General features: G+C 42.2%; 2 protein-coding genes across 7 annotated transcripts in view; one reads left to right on the top strand and one right to left on the bottom strand.

Moving 5' to 3' along the window:
* The window catches only part of CDCA2 (cell division cycle associated 2), a 54,675-nt gene extending 29,628 nt beyond the window's left edge, over positions 1 to 25,047 (bottom strand). The window contains exons 1-8 of one of the 5 annotated variants that reach the window (XM_074384074.1): positions 24,980 to 25,047; positions 23,751 to 23,811; positions 23,494 to 23,664; positions 21,578 to 21,732; positions 17,109 to 17,259; positions 14,975 to 15,171; positions 13,083 to 13,167; positions 6,462 to 6,673 (exon numbers count right to left, since the gene is read on the bottom strand). In XM_074384074.1, the coding sequence (XP_074240175.1) occupies positions 6,462 to 6,673; positions 13,083 to 13,167; positions 14,975 to 15,171; positions 17,109 to 17,259; positions 21,578 to 21,732; positions 23,494 to 23,664; positions 23,751 to 23,811 (1,032 nt within the window). In that variant the 5' untranslated portion in view covers positions 24,980 to 25,047. The other 4 variants (XM_074384073.1, XM_074384077.1, XM_074384076.1 and 1 more) reach the window with 4 other exon arrangements.
* Positions 25,048 to 25,558: 511 nt separating this feature from the next.
* KCTD9 (potassium channel tetramerization domain containing 9) overlaps positions 25,559 to 25,967 on the top strand; it is a 29,957-nt gene continuing 29,548 nt past the window's right edge. Inside the window, exon 1 of one of the 2 annotated variants that reach the window (XM_039461110.2) lies at positions 25,559 to 25,794. In XM_039461110.2, the coding sequence (XP_039317044.1) occupies positions 25,747 to 25,794 (48 nt within the window). In that variant the 5' untranslated portion in view covers positions 25,559 to 25,746. The remainder of the gene's footprint in view (positions 25,795 to 25,967) is intronic. The other variant, XM_039461109.2, reaches the window with a different exon arrangement.

Below are 25,967 nucleotides of genomic sequence, written 5' to 3'. Positions count from 1 at the left end.
AACAAACTTCTTTGAGCTAAAGAAGCATGTTCTAACCCAATGCAAAGAAACTAAGAACCCTGAAAAAAGGTTAGTAGAAATGCTAACTAGAATAACAAGCTTAGAGAAGAACATAAATGACTTCGTGGAGCTGAAAACCACAGCATGAGAACTTTGCGAAGCAAACGCAAGTTTTAATAGCAGAATCGATCAAGCAGAAGAAAGGATGTCAGAGATTGAAGATCAACTCAATGAAATAAAAGGAGAAGGCAAGATTAGAAAAAAAGAGTGAAAAGAACAGACAAAGCCGCCAAGAAATATGGGATTATGTGAAAAGACCTAATCTACGCTTAATCAGTGGAACTGAATGTGATGAGAAGAATAAATCCAAGCTGGAAAACACTCTTCAGAGTATGATCCAGGAGAACTTTCCCAACCTAGCAAGGCAGACCAACATTCAAATCCAGGAAATACAAAGAACACCACAAAGATATTCCTCAAGAAGAGCAACCCCAAGGCACATAATCATCAGATTCACCAGGGTTAAAATGTAAGAAAAAATGCTAAAGGCAGCCAGAGAGAAAGGTCGGGTTATTCACAAAGGGAAGCCAATCAGACTCTCAGCAGATCTCTTGGCAGCCAGAAGAGAGTGGGGACCAATAGTCAACATCCTTAAAGAAAAGAACTTGCAACCCAGAATTTCATATCTAGCCAAACTAAGCTTCATAAGCAAAGGAGAAAGAATATCCTTTATGGATAAGAAATTGCTGAGAGATTTCCTCACCACCAGGCCTGCCTTACAAGAGCTCCTGAAGGAAGCACTAAATATGGAAAGGAACAACTAGTACCAGCCACTGCAAAAACATACCAAATGGTAAAGACGATCAACACAATGAAGAAACTGCATCAACTAATGGGTAAAACAACCAGCTAGCATCAAAATGGCAGGATCAAATTCACACATAACAGTATTAACCGTAAATGTAAACAAGCTAAATGCCCCAATCAAAAGATACAGACTGGCAAATTGGATAGAGTCAAGACCCAACAGTGTGCTTTATTCAGGAGACCCATCTCACATGCAAAGACACACGTAGACTCAAAATAAAGGGTTGAAGACTTACCAAGCAAATGGGGAACAAATAAAAAAAAAAAACAGAAGTTGCAATCCTAGTCTCTGATAAAACAAACTTTAAATCAACAAAGATCAAGAGACAAAGAAGGGCATTACATAATGGTAAAGGGAGCAATGCAACAAGAAGAGCTATCTATCCTAAATACATATGCACCCAATGCAGGAGCACACAGATACAGAAAGTAAGTTCTTAATGACCTACAAAGAGACTTAGACTCCCACACAATAAAATTGGGAGACTTCAACACTCCACTGTCAATATTAGGCAGATCGACGAGACAGACACTTACCAAGGATATCCAGGACTTGAACTCAGATCTGGACCAAGCAGACCTAGCAGACATCTACAGAACTCTCCATCCCAAATCCACAGAATATACATTCTTCTCAGCACCAGATGGCACTTACTCTAAAATTGACTACGTAATTGGAAGTAAATCACTCCTCAGAAAATGCGTAAGAACGGAAATCATAACCAACAGTCTCTCAGACCACAGTGCAATCAAATTAGAACTCAGGATTAAGAAACTCACTCAAAAGTGCACAACTACATGGAAACTGAATAACCTACTCCTGAATCAAAACTGGATAAATAATGAAGGCAGAAATAAGGATGTTCTTAGACATCAATGAAAATAAAGATACAATATACCAGAATCTCTGGGACACATTTAAAACAGTGTCTAGAGGGAAATCTATAGCACCAAATGCCCACATGAGAAACGAGGAAAGATCTAAAATCAATACCTTATCATCAAAATTGAAAGAACTAGAGGAGCAAGATCAAACAAATTCAAAAGCTAGCAGAAGACCAAAAATAACCAAGATCAGAGCAGAACTGAAGGAGACAGAGACACACAAAAAAAAAAAAATTCAAAAAAAAAAATCAATAAATCCAGAAGCTGGTTTTTTGAAAAGATCAAAAAAGTAGATAGACGGCTAGCCAGATTAATAAAAAAGGAAAGAGAAGAATCAAAGAGATGCAATAAAAAAAGATGAAGGGGATATCACCACCGATTCCACAGAAATACAAACTACAAACTCTGATGAGAGATTACTATAAACACCTCTATGAACATAAGCCAGTAAATCTAGAAGAATTGGATAAATTCTTGGACACATACACCCTCCCAAGACTAAACCAGGAAGAAGCTGAATCCCTGAATAAATAACAAGGTCTGAAGTTGAGGCAGCGATTAATAGCCTACCAACCAAAACAAGTCCAGGACCAGACGGGTTCACAGCCGAATACTAGTAGATGTACAAAGAGGAGCTGGTGCCATTCCTTCTGAAACTATTCCAAACAATACAAAAAGTAGAAATCCTCCCTAACTCATTTTATGAGACCAACATCATCCTGATACCAAAACCTGGCAGAGAAACAACTAAAACAGAAAATTTCAGGCCAATGTCCATGATGAACACTGATGGAAAATCTTCAATAAAATACTGGCATACCAAATCCAACAACTAATCAAAAAGCTTATCCATCACAATCAAGTCAGCTTCATCCCAGGGATGTAAGGCTGGTTCAACATATGCAAATCTATAAAGTAATCCATCACATAAACAGAACCAATAACAAAAACCACATGATTATCTCAATAGATGCACAAAAGGCCTTCCACAAAATTCAACACCCCTTTATGCTAAAAACTCTCATTAAACTAGGTATAGATGGGGTGTATCTCAAAATAATAAAAGATATTTTTGACAAACCCAGGCCAGTATCATACTGGATAGGCAAAAACTGGAAGTATTCCCTTTGAAAACTGGCACTAGACAAGGGTGCTCTCTCTCACCACTCCTATTCCATATAGTATTGGATGTTCTGGCCAGAGCAATCAGGCAAGAAAAAGAAAGAAAGGGTATTCAATTAGGAAAAGGGGAAGTCAAATCACCTTTATTTGCAGATGACATGACTGTATATTTAGAAGGGCCCCAAATCTCCTGAAACTGATAAGCAACTTCAGCAGTTTCAGGATACAAAATCAATGTGCAAAAATCACAAGCATTCCTATACACCAATAACAGAGAGCCAAATCATGAGAAATTCCCATTCACAAGTGCTACAAAGAGAATAAAATACCTAGGAATACAACTAACAAAGGATGTAAAGGACCTGTTCAAGGAGAACTACAAACCACTGCTCAAGAAAATAAGAGGACACAAACAGATGGAAAAACATTCCATGCTCATGGTTAGGAAAAATCAGTATCATGAAAATGGCCATACTGCCCAAAGTAATTTACAGATTCAATGCTATCCCCATCAAGCTACCAATGACCTTCTTCACAGAACTGGAAAAAAACCACCTTAAACTTCATATGGAACCAAAAGAGCTGACAGAGCCAAGACAATCCTAAGCAAAAAGAACAAAGCTGGAGGCATCATGCTACCTGACTTCAAATTATACTACAAGGCTACGGTAATCAAAACAGCATGGTACTAGTACCAAAACAGAGATATAAACCAATGGAACAGAACAGAGGCCTCGGGAGCAATGCCATACATCTACAACCACCTGATCTTTGACAAACCTGACAAAAACAAACAACAAGGAAAGAATTCCCTATTTAATAAATGGTGTTGGGAAAACTGGCTAGCCATGTGCAGAAAGCTGAAACTGGACCACTTCCTTACACCTTATATAAAAATTAACTCCAGATGGATTAAAGATCTAGACGTAAGACCTAATACCACAAAAACCCTAAAAGAAAACATAGGCAAAACCACTCAGGATATAGGCATAGGCAAGGACTTCATGACTAAGACACCAAAAGCAATGGCAACAAAAGCTAAAATAGACAAATGAGACCTAATTAAACTTAAGAGCTTCTGTAGAGCAAACAAATTATAATTACAGTGAACTGGCAACCAACAAAATGGGAAAAAATTTTTGCAATCTACCCCTCTGACAAAGGCTAATATCCAGAAACTACAAAGAACTTAAACAAATTTACAAGAAAAAAACAACCCTATCAAAAAGTGGGCAAAGGATATGAACAGATACTTTTCAAAAGAAGACATTTATGCAGCCAACAAACATAAGAAAAAATGCTCCTCATCACTGGTCATTAGAGAAATGCAAATCAAAACTACATTGAGATACCATCTCAAGCCAGTTAGAATGGCAATCATTAAAAAGTCTGGAGACAATAGATGATAGAGAGGATGTAGAGAAATGGGAACACTTTTACAGTGGTTGCTAGGAGTGTAAATTAGCTCAACCATTGTGGAAGACACTGTGGTGATTCCTCAAGGATCTATAAAAAGAAATATCATTTGATCCAGTAATCCCATTACTGGGTATATACCCAAAAGATTATAAATCATTCTATTATAAAGACACATGCACACGTATGTTTATTCCAGCACTGTTTACAATAGCAAAGACTTGGAACCAACCCAAATACCCATCAATAATAGACTGGATAAAGAAAATGTGGTACATATACATCATGGAATACTATGCAGCAATAAAAAAGGATGAGTTCATGTCCTTTGCAGCAACATGAATGAAGCTGGAAACCATCATTCTCAGCAAACTGACACAAGAACAGAAAACCAAACACTGCATGTTCTCACTTATAAGTGTGTGTTGAACAATGAGAACACATGGACATGGGGAGGGGAACATCAAACAGTGGGGCCTGTTGGTGGGTGGGGGAGCTAGGGGAGGGATAGCAGATGATGGGGGGATTGGGGAGGGATAACATTAGGAGAAATACCTAATGTAGATGATGGAGGTGGGGACGGATGCCGCAAAGCACCATGGCATGTATATACCTATGTAACAATCTGGCATGATCTCCACATGTATCCCAGGACTTAAAGTATAATAATTTAAAAAAAAAAGTTATTAATGCTTTTCAAATAGCAATTGACCATCAACCATCCATGTAAATAGAAGGTAATTTAGTTCCTTTTGGCTTCAGAACAGACTTGCAGCCATACTTGTGTGTTAAAATGCTTATGGTTTGAAAAAAAAGGGCTGTGCGCAGTGGTTCACGTCTGTAATCTCAGCACTTTGGGAGGCCGATGAGGGCGAATCAGGAGGTCCTGAGTTTGAGAACCCCTGACCAATATAAAGAAACCCCATCTCTACTAAAAAAACAAAATTAGCCAAGTGTAGTGACCCAGCTACTCAGGAGGCTGAGGGAGGAGAATTGCTTGAACCCAGGAGGCAGAGGTTGCGGTGAGCCGAGATCGTACCATTGCACTCTAGCCTGGGCAACAAGAGCAAAACTTCATCTCAAGAATAATAATAATTAAAAAAAAGATTTGTATTTCTGAAGTGCCAGACAGTCTTGTTGATTTTATACTATCCCATTTAATGCTCAAATTATTCTAAAACTAGTTACTAACTTAACACTTTTATAGATAAGGAGAGAAAGGTCAAATAACTTGCTCAGTGATTACATTTCCAAGTCAGGATCTGAAACTTGGCATTTTCACTCCCGAGGCTAAACTCTCAACCTCTCATGAACTGAGAGCCTGTCATGAATTTTAATAGCAGACATATCTGGGTTTACTGAACAACCTACAAGCCTAAGTGTATGTCAAACAGGTCCTACACTTTTCTCGAAACACTGTTGCTGTATATATGCCAGAACTGTAAAAATGGCTCAATAAATGCCAGCTAGTTCTCATCAACTTCCTCTTTCCTCATACTCACGGAGCTTAGAGTAAAAAGGATGGGATGGCTCTAAGAGGTACTTTTCTTTTTTTTTGACAAGGAGCCTCGCTCTGTCATCCAGGCTGGAGGGCAGTGGTACGTTCTCAGCTCACTGCAACCTCCGCCTCCCGGGTTCTAGCAATGCCTCTGACTCAGACACCCCAGTACCTGCGATTACAGGTGTGCCACCATGCTGGCCAAGCTGGTCTCAAACTCCTGACCTTCTGATCTGCCCGCCTCAGCCTCCCAAAATGCTGGGATTACAAGCTTTGAGTCAATAAGCCCGGCCAAGAGATAGTTTTAAGGCCAAATATTTTGGGTGCAATGATGAGTTTAACAGATTGACACAATAATTATGATTAATTAGTATCACTTATATAATTTTATAAAATTAATCAGAAAGACACAATTATGTTAGTGCAGTAAGATTATGACCCTTTATAAACTACAGTCTACTTATATTAAACTCTGCATACTATATACTATACTTAATTTTAAAAAAATAAGAACAGAAAGAAACTACACATAGTGTTGTCAATAAGAGGAGGAAAAAAATTTATAGTAAGACATTTCCTTTTAAACCAGTATGATATGACATTTCAGAGTTATTACTTTGAACCAAAATGCATTTTTATTCATTTGCTTTAGGAAATTTAACTCTCTTCTTACCTGTAAACTCTCTAGACACATCGGAACAGAGGGTTTCTTCAGAACAGAACGAAGTATAAAGGTGTTAGGGGAGGGAAGGTCCTTCCTGCACACTGGAGGAGATGGTGCCCTGACATCAGGGATTACGTCTGAGCTCACTTCTGCTGTGAACGTGTCAGGCGAAATGGCACTGTCTGATCCTTTGTCCACTACGGAGCCAGCAACCTTGAGTGCTTCAAGACAAACATGGAAACTTGAGAGGTGGAAGATCTCTTAAATGTGTTTGTTCTAGACCAAAAACACATTATGTATTTACAAAGATAACAATGTGCTATGAAAAATTCAAACTTAATATAATCTGCTTAAAGAGTAACATCTGGGATTTCATTTGGAAAGCAGAATGGAGGTAAAGAAGTAGCAAGGGTCAGTTTTTACCTCAAATCTGAGTATGAAGTGTAAAGTGAGTATGGAGATTTAGCTCCCCAGGAAATCGCTGAGTCAGAGGTTGAAAGAAGGTATCATGAATCAGCTATATACTATTAGTGTGCCTATACTGACGGCACCTATTACTTGGACCATAAAAGCTAATTTGAGCCCAGCACTGACTAACAAGCAACTTTATTGCTAAATTCACAGGCATGTCAACATCTGAGGGTGGCAGGAATAAGAAAAAGATCATCACACCCAACTGCAAACACAGAGTATGAGCCCCAAACAGGGTCAGATGAAAACAAAGGACATGGAATGGGGACTGCGGCCACCAAAGAGCAAATTCTGGTGGGCTGCATTTCAGCGAGTGGAAGTGCCACACCAGAGAAGCCAGCCAGCAGTATTAAGCTGCAGCAAACATGGTTAGTGGGTCTTCCAGGTTAAAATCCCATCCAGCTTCCCTACACAGCCTGGGTGCTTCCATCAGGTCTTCCCCAGGTCGAGAGGAAACTGCAGGTCAGCGATTGCCCACAGAGGAAACGTCTGGCCCTCTCACTGTAAAGATGTGAGCCAACAAGACGTTCTGGTGCTTGCATTAAGTCCTCCCCATGCGGGAGCAACTGTAGGTCAGCAATTGCCCATGAAAGCTACATCTGGGCCTACTGAATGCTAGCAGTGGAAAGGTGATCAAAGCAAGCCCTTGTGCCATCACTAAGTCTTCCCCAAACCAGGCTGTGTGGGTGATCACCTGCGGAAGGAGCATCTGTTCCTGCCCAGCCCCAGCTGCAGAGCAGTGACTCTATCAAACCTCAGTGCTCTGCTTAACTCTAAGCTGGCAGGCAAGCCTAAATCTACACACATCTGTGGAGTACAGCTTCAGGCCCTGTCCACCCTATGGAGCCAAGCAACAACCTCCAGCAGTCTCAGAGCCCATCACATAGTTCTGCCCAACTAGATTCCAAACAATAGTACTGACGGGCGAAGGAAGACAACCTGCAACTCTGCCAAATCAGAGACCATCACAGAGCCAGAGAGCAGCTCCTCGAGAAGGCAGAGTCCAGCCAGTGATCTTACTAGACCACAGGGTACAGCTGGCAAGATCACTTAACTTCACAGCACAGGAAGCAAACTAGCATTACCAGAGAACCTGACACCAAAATACAAAGGACCACAAGACCCTACTATGAATAATTAAACAACCCAAATTGGATAACCTAAAAGAAATGATCATGAACAAATAGAAAATCTCGAAAGGCCAGTAGTGAGTAAGAAGACAGAATTAGGCCGGGCATGGTGGCTCACGCCTGTAATCCTAGCATTTTGGGAGGCCGAGATGGGTGGATCACCTGAGGTCAGGAGTTCGAGACTAGCCTGGCCAACATGGTAATGCCTCATCTCTATTTATTATTTAAAAAAAAAAAAGAAGACGACTGAATTAGTAACAAAAAGTTTCCCACCAAAGAAAAGCCCTGGGCCAGATGGCTTTATTGCTGACTTCCACTAGACATTAAAAGAACTAATAAGTTTTCTCAAACACTTCCAAAAAAAAACAAAGTACAGAAATACTTCCAACTACTTCCTTGTCATTTAACAAGGTTGGCACTACCCTGCTACATATAAGAAAATTATTAAGAAAATGTGTAAGAGGTCGGGCGCGGTGGCTCAAGCCTGTAATCCCAGAACTTTGGGAGGCCAAGGCGGGTGGATCACGAGGTCAAGAGATCGAGACCATCCTGGTCAACATGGTGAAACCCCGTCTCTACTAAAAATACAAAAAATTAGCTGGGCATGGTGGCGCGCGCCTGTAATCCCAGCTACTCAGGAGGCTGAGGCAGGAGAATTGCCTGAACCCAGGAGGCAGAGGTTGCGGTGAGCCGAGATCGTGCCATTGCCCTCCAGCCTGGGTAACAAGAGCGAAACTCCGTCTCAAAAAAATAAATAAATAAATAAAGTGTGTAAGAAAATTATACACCAATATTCCTGGTGAACAAAGATGCAAAAATCCTCTACAAAATATTAGCAAACCCAACTCAGGAACACATTAAAAGCATCATTCACCATGATCAAATTAGATTCATTCCTGGGATGCAAGGATGATTCAACACATGCAAATCAATGTGATACATGACATAAATAAGATGAAAAATTAAAAAATCATATGATCACCATTTTCTGTGTGTTTTCTTAACCAGATCATTGTGAAATTATTCATTCATTATGCTATGGCCCTCTGCCCAGTTTGTTGGTATCTGACAACTGCTGGGATCTGGTCAACACTATCAGGATTTGGGCAAAGGAGAATGTCAGAATAGCAGTCAGTACACCCCTCCTTGCATTACGATAGTGTTTCAAAGAAGCTACTGTAAGGCAATCGTGTTGCTCTCAGCAGTGTTTCCTGTGTGTGTTTTACACTGGTAGGAAACTGGGTGCATATTTATAAAAATAAAAAACTGGAAGAAACGAAAAAATATATCAGAAATAGCCTGGCTTCAAATTTTAAGCATGCATAAATTCTGTCTCTGGATTATATTATGAAGCTTTTATGTGCAACATGTTTCTTTGTAATGAAAACCACGTTGGAGATGTTTAGTAATTATACTCTGTGACTGGTACCAAGACTACTAGGGAAATGTCTGTGTACTTTAGGGAAGTACTTTTGATATTTTATTATATAGCCCCTCTCCTGCAAGTGCTGATTTTGAATAACTGCTCATATGATGCACATGTACTGATTATTGCCTATTTTAATAAACACTCTTGAAAAATGAAAAAAAAAGATGAAAAACAAAAACCATATGATCACCTCAACAAATGCAGAAAAAGCATTTGACTAAATTTAACACAGTATCATGATAAAAATTCTCAGATTAGGAATAAAAAGTTCTTCAACACAATAAAGGACATACATAACAAACCTGTTGCTAACATCAATCTTATCAATGAAAAATGTCCATTAATAGGTGAACAGATAAAGAAAACATGGTATATACACACAGCAGAATACTATTCTACCTTAAAAGCGGGCAGAGTCATTTGCAACAACATGGATGAATCTGGAAGAGATTTTGTTAAGTGAAATAAGCCAGGCACAAAAGACAAAAACCACGTGATGTCACATACATGAGGAATCTAACAAGGTTGAATTTACAGAAGGAAAGAGTTGAAAGAGGGGTTCCCAGAGCCTGGGGGCAGGGGCGGAAGGGGGTGGAAGGAAGGAAATGGGGAGTTGTTGGTCAAGGAATACAAGGTTTCAGATAGGCAAGCGGAATTTGGATTTGAGATCTATTGCACAACAGAGGGTCTATAGGCAATATTAGTGTATTATGTGTTTCAAAGTAACGAAGACAGTAAATTTCAAATGTCTCACCATAAAAAAAATGACAGGTAAGTCAAGTGAGGGACATGTTAATTATAAGCCTGATTTAATCATGCCACATTGTATAAATATATAAAAACATCATACTGTTCTCCATAAATGTATAGTTACGGTTTATCATTCAAAAATAGTAATAAATTTAACCAAACAAAATTACATGACACATACACTATAAAATTATTTGCTTAAAACATAAATTATGGCCGGGCGTGGTGGCTCAAGCCTGTAATCCCAGCACTTTGGGAGGCCGAGGTGGGTGGATCACGAGGTCAAGAGATCGAGACCATCCTGGTCAACATGGTGAAACCCCGTCTCTACTAAAAATACAAAAAATTAGCTGGGCATGGTGGCATGTGCCTGTAATCCCAGCTACTCAGGAGGCTGAGGCAGGAGAATTCCCCGAACCCAGGAGGCGGAGGTTGCGGTGAGCCGAGATTGTGCCATTGCACTCCAGCCTGGGTAACAAGAGTGAAACTCCGTCTCAAAAAAAAAAAAAAAGCCACATAAATTATACATATCTAAATTTTCAAAAGAAAAGGAGGGAGTGTTGGCTACTTTAAGGGAAAAATAAGGTGTGAAAGTGTGTGAATTGATTAAGAAACAACACAGATGGGCCGAGAGTGGTGACTCATACTTGTAATCCCAGCACTTTGGAAGGCCAAGGTAGACAGATCACCTGAGGACAGTAACTCAAGATCAGCCTGGCCAACATGGTGAAACCCCATCTATACAAAAATACAAAAACGAGCCGGGCCTGATGGCGGGTGCCTGTAATCCCAGCTAGTCGGGAGGCTGAGGCAGGAGAATGGCTTGAACCTGCAAAGTGGAGATTGCAGTGAGTTGAGATCACACCATTGCACTCCAACCTGGGCAACTTGGTGAGATTCTGTCTCAAAAAACAAAAACAAAAACAAAAAAGAACCAGCACAGAGTCATTTGAGTTGAACAACTGAGGCTATCAGCATACCAAATAGGAGCAGCTCTGGGGCAGGTGCAGAGAAGGTGGAGACATTCACTGAGTTGGATTTCTGGCTAGAAAGTAAGACAGAGGAAGCAGAGCGGGTAAAGGAGAGATGGAAGGTGTCATGCAGGTGTCCTTCCCACGCTCCCTCTTAACGAGGGACGTTCCATTCCATCTTACAACATCTTTTTATTCTTTCCAAAGTTGCACTGCTGGGAATGCCACCAAATAACCACACAGTTTAAAATACAGAAATCAATGCCAGACTCCTTTAATCGAGGCCCCATTTACTACGGTAGATCTATTTTTCCTGTCTTATTACAGTATGTCTGAGTAGGGCTTCATGGCATGCTGAAATGAAACTTTGACCCTTGTGACTTCAATGCTTCACATTGTAGAGTGAGGTGTTTGGTATGATGACAACTGTTAATCACCACACTTCAATCTATAACCACTGTCAGAGAGAATCTGTCACTCCTAAGCAAAGTCCCGTAAAAGCAAAGGAAAAAGAATTGTTAAACTGCTGAAGGCAAGAGCACCTTACTCCATCGTGGTAACAAACTCACAACCTGGCCCTGCGCAGCAGGACCATACGGGCCAACATTCACCTATTTATCTTACGATTAAAATGAAAAGTCAGAGCAGATGCTCACTACAAAAAATGCTAAAGAAGTTATTTCTCAGGCTGAAGGAAAATAAGACAGAGAAACTCAGATCTTTAGGAAAAAATGAAGAACGTAAGAAATGGTGTATCTGGGTAAATATAAAAGACTCTTTTTCCCCTCTTAACCTGTTTAAAGCACATATAACTGTTTTGGTTGGGCGTGGTGGCTCACACCTGTAATTCCAGCCCTTTGGGAGGCCAAAGAGGGCAAATTGCTTAAGGTCAGGAGTTCAAGACCAGCCTGGTCAACATGGCAAAACCCCGTTTCTACTAAAAATACAAAAACTGGGTGGGCATAGTGCTGCACACCTGTAATCCCAGCTACTCAGGAGGATGAGACATGAGAACCGTTTGAACCTGTAAGTGGAAGGTTGCAGTGAGCCGAGATCACACCACTGCACTCCAGCCTGGGTGACAGAGTAAAAAACTGCCTAAACGAAAGGAAAAAGAGAAAAGCACATCTAACTGTTTAATGCAAAAATGGTAAGATCTTGTGGGACTTATAATGAAGTAACTGTGTATCTGTAAAGGATCGTAAAAGCCATGGCTGGCGGGGAGAGGAAATTCATCTGTAGAGTTTGTAAAGCTTCTGTGTGAAATTGTACAGTATTATCTACATAGACTATGAAAGGTTACAGAGCAATAATTAGGAATAGAAAACATACTATAAAATGACAGATGTGAATAAAACCATTTAAGTAATTACTTGAAAAGTTAACAGGCTAAATATTCCAATTAAAAATAAATTATCGGCCGCGCGTGGTAGCTCACGCGTGTAATCCCAGCACTTTGGGAGGCCAAGGCGGGTGGATCACAAGGTCAAGAGATTGAGACCATCCTGGTCAACATGGTGAAACCCCATCTCTACTAAAAATACAAAAAATTAGCTGGGCATGGTGGCGCGTGCCTGTAATCCCAGCTACTCAGGAGGCTGAGGCAGAATTGCCTGAACCCAGGAGGCGGAGGTTGCGGTGAGCCGAGATCGTGCCATTGCACTCCAGCCTGGGTAACAAGAGTGGAACTCCATCTCAAAAAAAAGAATTCGGAAGCATTTCTAGTGGGCCATGAGCCGAAGCATTTCTAGTGGGCCATGAGCCCCTAAAAAGTAGGGAACCATTTCAGTTGCCCTAAATTTTAGCAAATAGGTACACTATCATAAATGTCTATGAATCAGGCAACTGGCTGTGTACTAAGACAAAGTTAAATACTTACCATTTGAAATCTCTGGGAGCTCTGAAAGGGGAAGAGACTCTTCCACGAAAAATCCAGACTGTGTTGAACCAGATCTAGACGATTTCTTGAGGAAACATTGAAAGAGTATTAAATTTTATTACTTACAGTACTACTAATACCTTTTTGAAGATTTGAGTAAACATTATAGATTACCTGGAAATTTGGTATTCAATCAGTCACCTTCATTATCTCATAAACTCAAAGTATACAGGAATCTAACAATGAAGTATTCATACTAATTGCATCCTAAACAGCCCACAAATCAACTTTTAATTCCCCAGGAAACGTTTAAAGGACCTATTTTTGTTGTTAAAGCCTAGACAGTTGTATCTACAGTTCTTTAGAAAAAATTCTCAAAATAAAGGCAAGTTAATATAATTATTAATCAAATGCCAAACATTATCAATAACTAAGATATGAAAAAATTGAAGGCTAAGATAAAAAACACATTCACATTAATTCAGAAATAATGTCTGAAACATGATGTATGTTCAAACAATTAACCAAAGTTCTGCCTACAAACAATGACTATTGTTCCTGTCAGATGGGGATTTCACATTAACCTGAATAAGGCAGAGGGAGCCAAGATTACAGGTGACTGAGATATAAAGGAAACCCACTGGAGCCTGAAGAATCTCTAACAACTGTCAAACCTTTATTCTGCCAGTCCACATCCGATGAATAGGATGAGCACTGGATCTAAGTGACAGAGAAGGTACACAAAGAGTTCCAACTGTAATGGTATTAGGTGTCTCCTCTCACAAAGGACATGAGAAGCTACTGTGTCAAACCAGAACAAGGAACATGAAGCAGGAAAAGTCCATCATGAAAGACCAGCTCCCTGTTCACACGTGCGTGAAGGTCACCTAATCTTCGCTAGTATGATTTTTCTCTGAATATCAGCTTTTGATCATCTTGACAGGGTTTAGGTAGTTATAAGCCACAAAAATCCCTAGAGCTACTTGAAAGAAGTGAGCAGTGCAAAGGAGCAATTGCTGAATGGCACCCTGAATTCCAGTCAGTAGGAAAGCAGTAAGGGGCAGTAGGAAGTACAAGACTCCGAGACCTGTGGAGTACACCCCACACACAATCTCCACCCGATCCACCAGCTCCAATGAAGCCAGCTGCTTATGACCTGCTCCCCAGGAGAAAAAATACTGCCTGAGGGCAGGACTGTGACTTCCTCCCTTCTTGGGGCATCACCCTATAGAATATCTCACACACAAAAGACCACAGGGTTTATTCTCTTCATAAGGTCAGCAGTCAAAAGTGAGATCTCTACCCAAACTATTTCTAAGAAGTGATGAATACCAACAACAAACCATAACATTTAACAAGTAGTAAACACACACACACACACACAAACACACACACACACACTCACTCTCTCTCTCTCTCTCTCTCTCTCTCACACCCACCCAGCTACCACAGGGCAGAATGAGGTACTAAATTGAAGAACGGCACTGAAAGCTTTAAAACTGCCTATGCAGGCCGGGCGCGGTGGCTCAAGCCTGTAATCCCAGGACTTTGGGAGGCCGAGGCGGGTGGATCACGAGGTCGAAAGATCGAGACCATCCTGGTCAACATGGTGAAACCCCGTCTCTATTAAAAATACAATAAAACTAGCTGGCATGGTGGCGCGTGCCTGTAATCCCAGCTACTTAGGAGGCTGAGGCAGGAGAATTGCCTGAGACCAGGAGGCGGAGGTTGCGGTGAGCCGAGATCGTGCCATTGCACTCCAGTCTGGGTAACAAGAGCGAAACTCCGTCTCAAAAAAAAAAAAACAAAACAAAAAAAAAAAAAAAAAAAAAAACTGCCTATGCAGAAAACCAAAACTTCTTTTTTCCTATGTGTAAAGTTAAGTGAATTACCTTGGAAAGATCTGCAGAAGTTTCAACTGCACATCCTCTGTCTCTATCAATACTGAGTGTCTGCAGATCAACTGCTTTTCCTTCAGGGTCCGCTAGATCTTCATCAAAGTCCCTCTGACAGGAAATTCTCCGACGTTTGGAGGCCAATGCTGCAGGGAACCCAGGCTGCTGGCATGCGCTAAGACCTGCCTTTACGGCTATAAACACAAAACAAAAACGAAATGACACAGCCATAAATATTTTCATACATACACACACACATATACATAAGCATATACGTGTGTGTGCATGTGTGTATATATATATATAGTCTGTGTGTGTGTGTGTGTGTGTGTGTCAGACAGAGTTTCGCTCTTGTTGCCCAAGCTGGAGTGCAATGGTGTGATCCCAGTTCACTGCAACCTTCGCCTCCTGGGTTTAAGCGATTCTCCTGCCTCAGTCTTCCAAGTAGCTGAGATTTTAGGTTCACACTACCAGGCCCAGCTAATTTTTTATTTTTAGTACAGATGGGGTTTCACCGTGTTAGTCAGGCTGGTCTTCAACTCTTGACCTCAGGTGAGTCACCCACCTCAACCTCCCAAAGTGCTTGGATTACAAGCATGAGCCACCATGCCTGGCCATTGTGCATCATCACAATTTTCTTACAATCTAAGAGCCTAAGTCTAGTAAAATCTAGTGCCTGAGTCTAAATTATCAACGAAAAGAAAAATCTAGCCCAATTTTTTATACCAAAAAAAAAAAAAAAATCTAACTGAAAGGAATGAAACATGCCTATTGAAAAGATAATAAATTTAATCATTAGAACTGAGTTTTTTCAGACCTTAAAACATGCAAAGATATACTAAAATACTTTTGTGTGTCTAATACAGTACCTCACATTTTAAATGTATGATGACAACTGTTATTTTATTTATTTGACATGGAGTCGCGCTCTGTTGCCCAGGATGGAGTACAGTGGTGCGATCTGAGCTCACTGCAACCTCTGCCTCCCAGGTTCAAGTGATTCTCCTCCCTCAGTCTCCTGAGTAGCTGGGATTACAGGCATGTGCCACCACTCCTGGGCTAATTTTTGTATTTTTAGTAGAGACAGGGTTTCACCATGTTGGTCAGGCTCGTCTCGAACTCCTGACCTCATCATCTGCCTGCCTCATGATCATGCTGGGATTACGGGCATGATTCACTGTGTCCGGTGACACCTGTTATTTTAAAAGATGTGGTTATGTTCTAACACTCTCTATGACTTTGTGAAAAAGGCCATCACAATGTGCCTCAGTTTTTTCTGGCTAAAAAAAGGAATTAAATTGTGTGCAGAACTATAATGATGTAAATAAATTTTAAAACCCAGGAAAAAACTGAAACAAGTGAGTCACAAAGTACAAATCTAAATGGAAATCTTGAATGGATCAGGGACTCTAGACGAGTGAGACTTCTCTTGGGCTAACAGAGCAATGCACATGGGTGGTGGTGAAATGCGCTTGAAGATAGTTCAAGAATTCAAAACAAAATCATTTAAAATCTTAGCATGTAAAGTACCAGAGAAACAGTTATAATGATTACAGTAAGACCAAGATTTTGTCACATTCTGGTGTTTGAAATGCTTTGTGATTGGAAAAAAAAAAAAAAGAGACTGAAAACACAACCAAATGAATTATTACAATCCAAGAGTTAAAGAATATAGCAGATTATCAGACTGGATATATTTGATTTAACATCAGGGTTAGGTGTTGGGTACTCACATAAAATTTACACAAATTTACTTCATTTATTAAATGCTTGCCAAGCTTAATAATGATCCCGTAAAAAAAAAAAAAATCAAGGTTTGTAAACTCAAATTTGCCACAAGCTCTACGGTAAAGGTGAAATTAGCTAATTTGCTCTGACATTTAAAAACTTAAAATTTGATTGCAACCATGCGGAACTACAGGATTAGGAAGGTCTGATAGCAGGTTTTTTCCCAAGAGAAACCAGAAATCCTTATTTTTCTGTGTAATGTCCCCAATTTTCAATATTAGCCTTATTTTAGAAATAAACCTGTGTTCTGAAAAAGATTAGTTTCACACTAAATCATTTCGTATCTCAGAAGCTTGTCTTTATAAATATAGGAGTGAAAACTTAATGAATCATTCCTACTCACTCAAGTCTGTCACCTCGGACACTCTTCCTGCCTCTGAGAATTCCGGACAGCTGGTCATTTTCTCATTTTCCTTTATGGAGTGAAAAGCTGACTGGAAGGCGGATATTCGTTCTCTTAAAGAGTTAATATTTCGATATAGCGCAGGGCTGCCCTGTGAAAGTACAAAAAATACAAGGGGTATTATAAATCAATTCATACTTTTTTTTTTTTTTTAAAACAGTCTCACTCTGTCGCCAGACTGGAGTGCGGTGGCGTGATGTTGGCTAACTGCAACCTCTGCCTGCTGGCTTCAAGCAATTCTCCTGCCTCAGCCTCCCAAGTAGCTGGGACTACAGGTATATGCCACCACACCCAGCTAATTTTTATATTTTTAGTAGAGATAGGGTTTCACCATGTTGGCCAGGCTGGTTTCAAACTCCTGACCTCAAGTGATCCGCCCGCCTCGGCCTCCCAAAGTGCTGGGTTTGCAGGCATGAGCCACCGTACCAAGCCTCAATTCATACTTCCTGTATTCCAGGCCTGTACCCATTGAATCCAAAATTAAATAGAGTATACGTACACTTTCTGAAGATCAGTGGTAAGGAGTTAGTGTGGCAGGGCCTCCTCACCCTGGAATTACACATTTTCAGTTTGAATAAAGTTAAGTTTAGCATAAAATGTTGAGAGGCCAGCCTAAGATTATATGGAAGGTACCAAAAAACCGTTGCGCTCTGGGATGGTGCAAGGAAGAAGGGACAGGAGGAACCTGTTTATTGGCAATTTTTACCAAGCATTGTGCTGGATGTATCCATAGGAAGCCATCTGCTTCCTGTGTCCCAGGTTAAGCCTCAGCATACCTCCTTCAGTCCAAGATGTTTCTGCTCAGCGCCTGTCTACAGATGCCCTCCAGCCCAGGGGCCAGGACAAGACACACAAGTTCCATACATGCTCAGATACCACACTTGCACTGCTCTCTTTTTTTGGCTCTTCTCAGCTAATTTTCCTCATTGTATAGGACCTGGACGATGTTTACTTCTTAGGGCTGAAAGCCAGTCATTCTCTCAAAACACAAGGTTAGATGGTATAAGCATGCAATTTCTCTGGAAGCCCAGTTAACAGGGTCCCAGCCAAAAACTGATGAAATAAAATCTATACTAGTAGGGATTTAGAAGTGCCAGATAAAGGCAAGTAATATGAAAACTAAGACTTCTGTTTACATAAAAAATAAATTACAAATGAAGTTCTCTATTTAGATTTTTTTTATTACTTGGACTACTAGTATTTCCACTGATACGAAGTTTGTGGCAATTTTTAAAAATTATACCAATGGGCAAAAGTGAAGTAAAAATTATCTCCCTTTAAGATATCACACAGAGTAGGCTGGGTGCAGCGGCTCACACCTGTAATCCCAGCACTTTGGGAGGCCGAGGTGGGAGGATCACTTGAGGTCAGGAGTTTGACACCAGCCTGGCCAACATGGTGAAACCCTGTCTCTACTAAAAATACAAAAATTAACTGGGTATGGGTGGAACATGCCTGTAATCCCAGCTACACGGGAGGCTGAGGTTGGAGAATCGCTTGAACCTGGGATAAAAAGGTTGCAGTGAGCGAAGATCATGTCACTGCACTCCAGCCTGGGCAACAAAGCAAGACTTGGTCTAAGGAAAAAAAAGAAAAGATATCATAGGCAGTAAAAGCAGTTAATATTGTGAAGCCATGTTTGACAGCAATCTGTTCACACATTTGATTCTCTTTTCAGTGAAATATACTCATAAAGTGAACTGTCTACGATATAAGAGAACACTTTACATTGAAATATCCTTGAGGACATAAGCCTTTACAACATAAACAGCACATATTCATAAAAGGCTTGTGGTGAACTCATCTTTAAGAATGATGGAAAAAGATTATCTTAAATTCATATAATTTACTTTGAACATGCTTTTTTTGTACTCATATTTGCACACAGTAGGGGCAGGTTTAATATCCAAGGAACATGCAGCACTTTGAAATGCTGCTCAAAACAAATTTTCAGTTTTTCTAGTCAAACTTGGGTTTTCTCTATTTTCTACTGGAGAAGGAGAACAATGTTTACATACAAAGCAAATGAAACATTCAAAAGGTACTGTTTTTTTTATGTTTTTGTCTTAGGAATTGTGTCGGTCAGTCAACCACCTTCCTTCCATGCCCCACAAACTGTTTGAGAAGCTCAGGATCCAGGGAAAATTATTTTTATTTGCGTCAAGGTCTCTCTATCAGCCAGGCTGGAGTGCAATGGCGTGAACACAGCTCACTGTAGCCTCGATGTCTTGGGCTCAAACGATCCTCAAATTTCAGCCTCTCAAGTAGCTTGGACTACAGGCATATGGCGCCACACCTAGCTGATTAAAAAAACTTTTTTTGTAGACAGAGTTTTGTCATGTTGTCCAGGCCAGTCTCAAACTCCTGGATTCAAACAATCCTCCTTCCTTTGCTTCTCAAAGTGCTGGGATTTCAGGTGTGAGAGCCACCGTACCCAGCCAGGGAAATCACCGTCCAGAGTGAAACTCTGAAAACATGTAAACGTAGTTACAGGTACAAGAGGTGATATTGAGAAGATAAAACGGTAACGTGGCTGAGTTCCTAGAAGTGCTGGTTTAGCTAGAATCAGGACAGACCTCTAGCTTTAGGAAAATCTGAGTTGAAATCAAAATAATGAGAAAGTGGTCTAAGGAAAGATGTCGCAGGAGGGAGAGATTCTCCAAGAACAAGGCAAACAAGAGGCAAGGCCCCAAGTGGAGACGGGATGGGACAGAAAGGTCAGCATGCCGTGTGAGTGGAAGGAGATGGGGAGAAAAGAGCAGAGTGGGCATAAGGCTGCATCAGGAAGCGGTGTGGGTTTAATTCAAGGGATTGCAGGAAGCCACAGGAAGGTTTTGAGCAGCAGGGTGAGTGATTTGATTTCTACTTTAAATGAATACGTCTCCTTCACTGCTCTGTGGGATACCCAATGGATCAGGGAAAGATGCATGATGCTGCTGCCAGACAACACATATACTACATTAAGGTTCTAAAAAAAAAAAAAAAAAAAAAAAAACACACACACACACACATCAGTAGAAGGAGTACACTTTAAATTAATAACAAAAAGTCTATAGAAAACATGTAAACCAGGAACACAGTCATTCATTAGCACTATCAAGTATTATGTATTGTAGACAATCTTTTGTGCTCGATTTTTATACAACTGGCAGCACTGCAGAACAAACTGTACCAGCATCACCACAAACACGAGTCAAGCGCTGCTGCACACTGTAATATTAGCTGCATCACCAGGTCATAGGAATTTTCTGGCTCCATTACAATCTTATGAAACCACCATTGTATATTTGGTCTACCATTGAGCAAAATGTCATTATGCAGTACATGACTGTATTTGACTTTTTAAGGGCATGTACTATTTTAATAAAAATTTGAAAAAATAGCTAAATATATCCCTATCAGTGGATAAATAATGTGCTCCTTTCCACAAGGCTGTCCCAAACACATTTTGTCCCAGGAGGCCCTTAACCCTATAGGTCAATACACAGTAGTCATGAAAAAATTAGAAACTTACAGATAAGCTCTTAAAAAGGTAGTAGTATCTCACCTCATAGAAAATTAGAACTGAACTAGAAAAAAAAAATTGCAAAATAAAATAGAAAGCTCCCTTAGAAAGCTGTTTCTATCAAGGGTCTCATAACTCTTAAAATACCCATGTTTGGGTTGGGCACGGTGGCACACACTTGTAACCCTGGCACTTGGATAGGGATTGCTTAAGGTCAGGAGTTCAAAACAAGCCTGGGAAACATAGTGAGGCCCCATCTCTTAAAAAAAAAAAAAAATTGTTTTTTATTGAGCCCTTTGCCATGGCACATGCCTAAAGTTCCAGCTACTTGGAAGGCTAAGGTGGGAGAATTCCTTGGGCCCAGGAGCTCACTGCTGCAGTGAACTATGAGCACCACTGCATTCCAGCCTGGGCAACTGAGATCCTGTCTCTAAAACAAAAAAAGGAAAAATCATCTATGGTCGAGATCATCATTTATGTTTTTTCTTTTTTGAGACAATCTCACTCTGTCTCCCAAACTGGAGTGCAGTGGCACAATCTCAGCTCATTGTAACCTTTGCCTCCCAGGTTCAAGCAATTCAGCTTCTGGAGTAACTAGGATTACAGGCACCTGCCACCAAGCCTGGCTAATTTTCATGCTTTTAATAGAGACAGTATTTCACCAGTTGCCCAGGCTGGTCCAGAACTCCTAACCTCAAGTGATCCGCCCGCCTCATTTTCCCAGAATCCTGGGATTACGGGCTTGAGCCATCATGCCTGGCCACTGACTGCATATTCTCTAAGACACACAGAAAAATATCTCTTCAGATCTGAAACACGTCAGATGTTTGAGGAGGTGGAGGTGTAAAGAATGCATGGAGGCTTCATAAGAGAATTCACGACAGAACTAAGAAGAAAATCATACCGGGGAAGGACAATCTTGTGCCAAAGGAGATTTCCTAGCATTCTTTATATTTTGCTGCCGAGCGATGAAACGAATCAGATGGTTTGTTTCAGGAGAGCCCCGGGCCCCAACTGCAGAGCGTCGTCTGGATTTTTTAAGGTAGGATGATGACTTTCCTGTAATGAAACTCTCTTATGAATTTGAACAAAACAAGACAATCATCAGTAATCACATCCAATAGTCATGATGTACCAGCCTTAGAGAGAAAACAGGATAAACTTGTGCTACAGAAAACTCAGTAGAATGTTACTGGCACAGTCATTCATGCACGATCAGTGGAAGTCTGCTGACTTAGTCTATGCTCCTAGAACAGTGCCTGGTACATAGAACAGTTATTAAAAGTTTTGGTTCTGGGAGGCCAACGTGGGGAGATCATGAGGTCAGGGGTTTGGGAACAGCCTGACCAACATGGTGAAACCGTCTCTACTAAAAATACAAAAATTAGCGCATGCCTGTAATTCCAGCTACTCAGGAGGCTGAGGCAGGAGAATTGTTTGAACTGGAGAGGTGGAGGTTGCAGTGAGCGGAGATTGGGCCACTATACCACTGCATTCCAGCCTGCCCGACGAAATGAGACTGTCTCAAAAAAAAAAAAAAGATGTTGAATAAATACATGAACACATTTTAATTGTTTTCATTTTTGTTCCATATTTCCTACAGAGACGTGGGTGATGGCTTTTGCCTCAGTATTTTTCTTTTTCTAAGTCAGTCAGTTTTATCTCCAACAACTGAAGGTAAGATCTCCACCCAGGCACATGCGGTCTCAGGTTCTTAATTCTTCAAGATGATTTTGTTTCTTACAGATACCCAACATCAGCACTGCCCTGAATTTTGGATATATGCCTAAGCTCACTAAATTAATCCAGCTTTTTAAAGGCCTAAGAGTGACGTTCTTGAGAAGGAAAGTGAGGGTGGCTTGCTACTTTCGTCTTGTCTTAGCCATGTATTACCTGGTCTAGTGCCCTGTGATGTTCAATTGAGTCTTCCATCATCCTCCAATTCTAAATGCTATTCCCTAATACAATTCTATTCTCATAGTATTTCCTTCTTTTCCATTTAAGTCAAACTTCACAGGTAAACTTCATTTCTACCCCTTGAAGGAAATTGCAGGAGTCAATCTTGTGTTTGTGACTTTTTTTTTTTTTTTTTTTTGAGACGGACTTTTTCTTTTGTTGCCCCGGCTGGAGGGCAATGGCACAATCTTTGCTCACCCCCAACCTCCACCTCTCAGGTTCAAGCAATTCTCCAGCCTCGGCCTCTTGAGTAGCTGGGATTACAGGTCTGCGCCACATCCGGCTAATTCTGTTTAGGAGAGATGGGGTTTCTCCATGTTGGTCAGGCTGGTCTCTTAACTCCCCACCTCAGGTGATCCACCTGCCTCAGCCTCCCAAAGGACTGGAATTACAGGTGTGAGCCACTGCGCCCAGCCCTGTTTGTGATTTCTAAAGGAGGCATACACTAATCTTTCAACATTATATTTTCTTAATTGCTCTTAAACATTGTTATTTTTGCCATACATGAAAATAAAATGCTTTATTACGATTCGTATCATACACCCTCTTGTATCCCATGTGTCAGGTCAAAAAGTGACTCACACACACATTTTTTTCTAGTATTGGCATCAAGCACAACTGACTTTGGAACACTGTCATCATGCTGGGTGCCTTGCAATTCTGTGATCCCTGCTATGCTAAATGAGCCGTGCACGTGCACAGAAGTCTCCCTGAAGAAGCAAGTTTGCAGAGTAGGTAATTTAGATACCTAAAATAAAATAGCAGTACATATAGGCAAAAAAAAAAAAAAAGAAAAGAAAAAGCTGAGTTATATTAAAGTTATAAACTTCAAAAGCATTACAATAGAATGACAACTTCCCTTACCTGCAGAATTCCTGACAAAGCTTTCAGGTGTAATTCCCAATTGCTCTACAGTTACTGTGGAAAAGTTCAAAGGCGATTTAAAAGTATCTGGTGTGCAAGGATTAGGAGGTAATTCGCCATGCTTCTGAGGAGTCACAATATTCCCAGGTCCCAAAATGAAAGAGGTGTTTCCTGAAACAGACAACATATTGTCGGGGTGAGAACAACTCTCTACCTAAACCTTCAACTTCACAAGGAGGCAGGAGATCATCACATACCGGCATTATTCACTGCAGACTCCTCGGTTTCAGGGGGCTTGTCTTTTGAATTGGCATCCATCTAAGAGGTGAAGAAAAACAAGAAGAAAAACGAAAAATAACCCCACCAGCAAAATGAATGTGATTCGATCACGAAACTCATTCAAGACGGAATTGTAATACAGTCCATACTGGCATAGAAGCACATGTCACAGGTGTCATTTTCCAGTTTCTGTGGGTATTTACGGCGTACGTGAAATATTTTGATACAGGTACGCAATGCGTAATAATCTCATGAAAGTAAATGAGGTAGCCACCATCTCAAACATTTATACTCTGTGTTACAAACAACCAAATTAGACTTTTAATTTTTAAATGCACAATTGTTACGGACCGTCACCCCGTTGTGCCAGCAAATACTAGATCTTATTCATTCTATGTTTTTGTACCTGTTAAGCATCCCCCTATCCTTCCCAGCCTCTGGTAACCATCCTTGTACTCTCAGCGGGTACTTTTAAAGCCAAAGTAAATATAAAGAAATGGAGGAAACTGCTGTTCAGTAGACACCAAAAGCAGACCCCAAGGGATAAGCCATGGCTTTTTAACCGTAGCGAAGACCCGAATCGTCAGGGTACTCCGCTCAAGACGCACTTCTCTGTACGTTTCCGGAAATTGTCGCTCAGCAGGTCCGGATGCACCCCTCTTCACCCCTGCTCCAGAGCAGCACCGGAGAGGACCACAAACTCCGTGCTGCAGTGTAAGCCGAACAAACTCCGGAGAAACGCCGCGGAGAAAGAGCCCCGCGCAGCAAGGCTGCAATCCCACCTCTCACGCCGCACCTGGAGGCCCGCCAGGCAGCTAGGCTTACTCCCACAACCCCGTGGCAGGCGAGCGTCAGGCTGGCCGCTCGTTCCAGACACCGGCTCCTCGGTTTGGAAGGGCTCTCCGGGCAAAGCACCCGCAGCCGGGAGCCGCTCTCCGAGCCTGGAGCCCGGGGTCCTGGAGGCCCACCTGAACTCGCAGACCCGCGCCGTGGCCGCCTCTGCCCGCCGCCCGATTCAAATCCCCAACCCCGCCCCTCCGCCCCGGCCTTCATCTACGAATCACTCCGCCACCGCCCCCTCCTCCTGTCCACGTACACTCCGAGCGCTCCCAGGGATCTCCCTCGGCACGGGGGTAGCTTCCTGGGCTCGGAGAGGAGCCACCGCGAGCTGCAGTCAACCCTCTGACCACAGACATCTGCTACTGACCTGTGACCGTGGGAACTACTTATCGGGAGTGTCTCGCGGAGTAACGCTTCTGTTAGCTCTTTAACTCCGCCTCCCACCTTTCGATTGGGTGCTGCAAACTTCGAAAAGACTCATTTGACCAATCCTAACAGGGCGACGAGCTGGCTCTTACCCAATCAGTCCGTCCCTACTGCAGCCGTTTCCGCGCTGGCTTAGCTTGTGGGCGGGGCTAGCGCGGGAGGAGGGGCTGACTGGTGCGTGGGTCTCTTTTAGAGCTCCACCTCCTTACCGTAGACCCCGCCTCCGTATGCAGATGAGCGCTACCTAGACTTGAGTATGCGCCTGCTCAGTAACGTTGGAAGCCGCCGTCCGGCTGCAGGAGTCGCTCTGATTGGCTGATGCCCCTTCCCATCTACTAGCCTTCAGTGTCTCTTCCCTCCCTCCGTCCCGGCTCGGTTAGCCAGAGCCCTCCCGACGCTGGGTGCTGGTTGGCTGGGCCCTGGCCGGTGACGCGAGTTGGTTGGCGCGGCTGAGTGTCAGTCTCGGAGAGGTGGGGGAAGGGCCCCAGGCAGGCTGGGGAGCCTAGGGGCGGGGTGGGAAGGAGGACCGGCCGAGCCCTGGGTGTGAGACAGAGTGCGTGTGTGTGGTGTGTCCCCAAGGGCAGGAAGGTGGCGAAGGGAGGCGAATCCGAGTGGGTGGAGGGAGGGGAAGGGCGGGAAGAGAAAAAGGTGGGAGGAGGACTAGGTGGGAGGGTGGCGGCTCACTCAGGACCCAGCGGGGGCAGCGCGATGAGGCGGGTGACCCTGTTCCTGAACGGCAGCCCCAAGAACGGAAAGGTAACGGGGGCGTGAGAGGTGGCGGCGGGCCGCGGGTCGGGGCGAGGGCGGCCGGTGCGGACCCGGCTGGCGGGGCGGCGGCGAAGTTGGGCAGAGGGGCTGGGAGGTGGGCGTGCGCGGGCTGGGGTCGCCCGGGGACAGCGCGGGGTCCCCGCGGCCTCCTCCCGACCCTC

The sequence above is a fragment of the Saimiri boliviensis genome, chromosome 13 (genome assembly GCF_048565385.1).
Source record: "Saimiri boliviensis isolate mSaiBol1 chromosome 13, mSaiBol1.pri, whole genome shotgun sequence".
Classification (NCBI taxonomy): domain Eukaryota; kingdom Metazoa; phylum Chordata; class Mammalia; order Primates; family Cebidae; genus Saimiri; species Saimiri boliviensis.
This window is presented reverse-complemented; position numbering and strand designations above follow the sequence as displayed.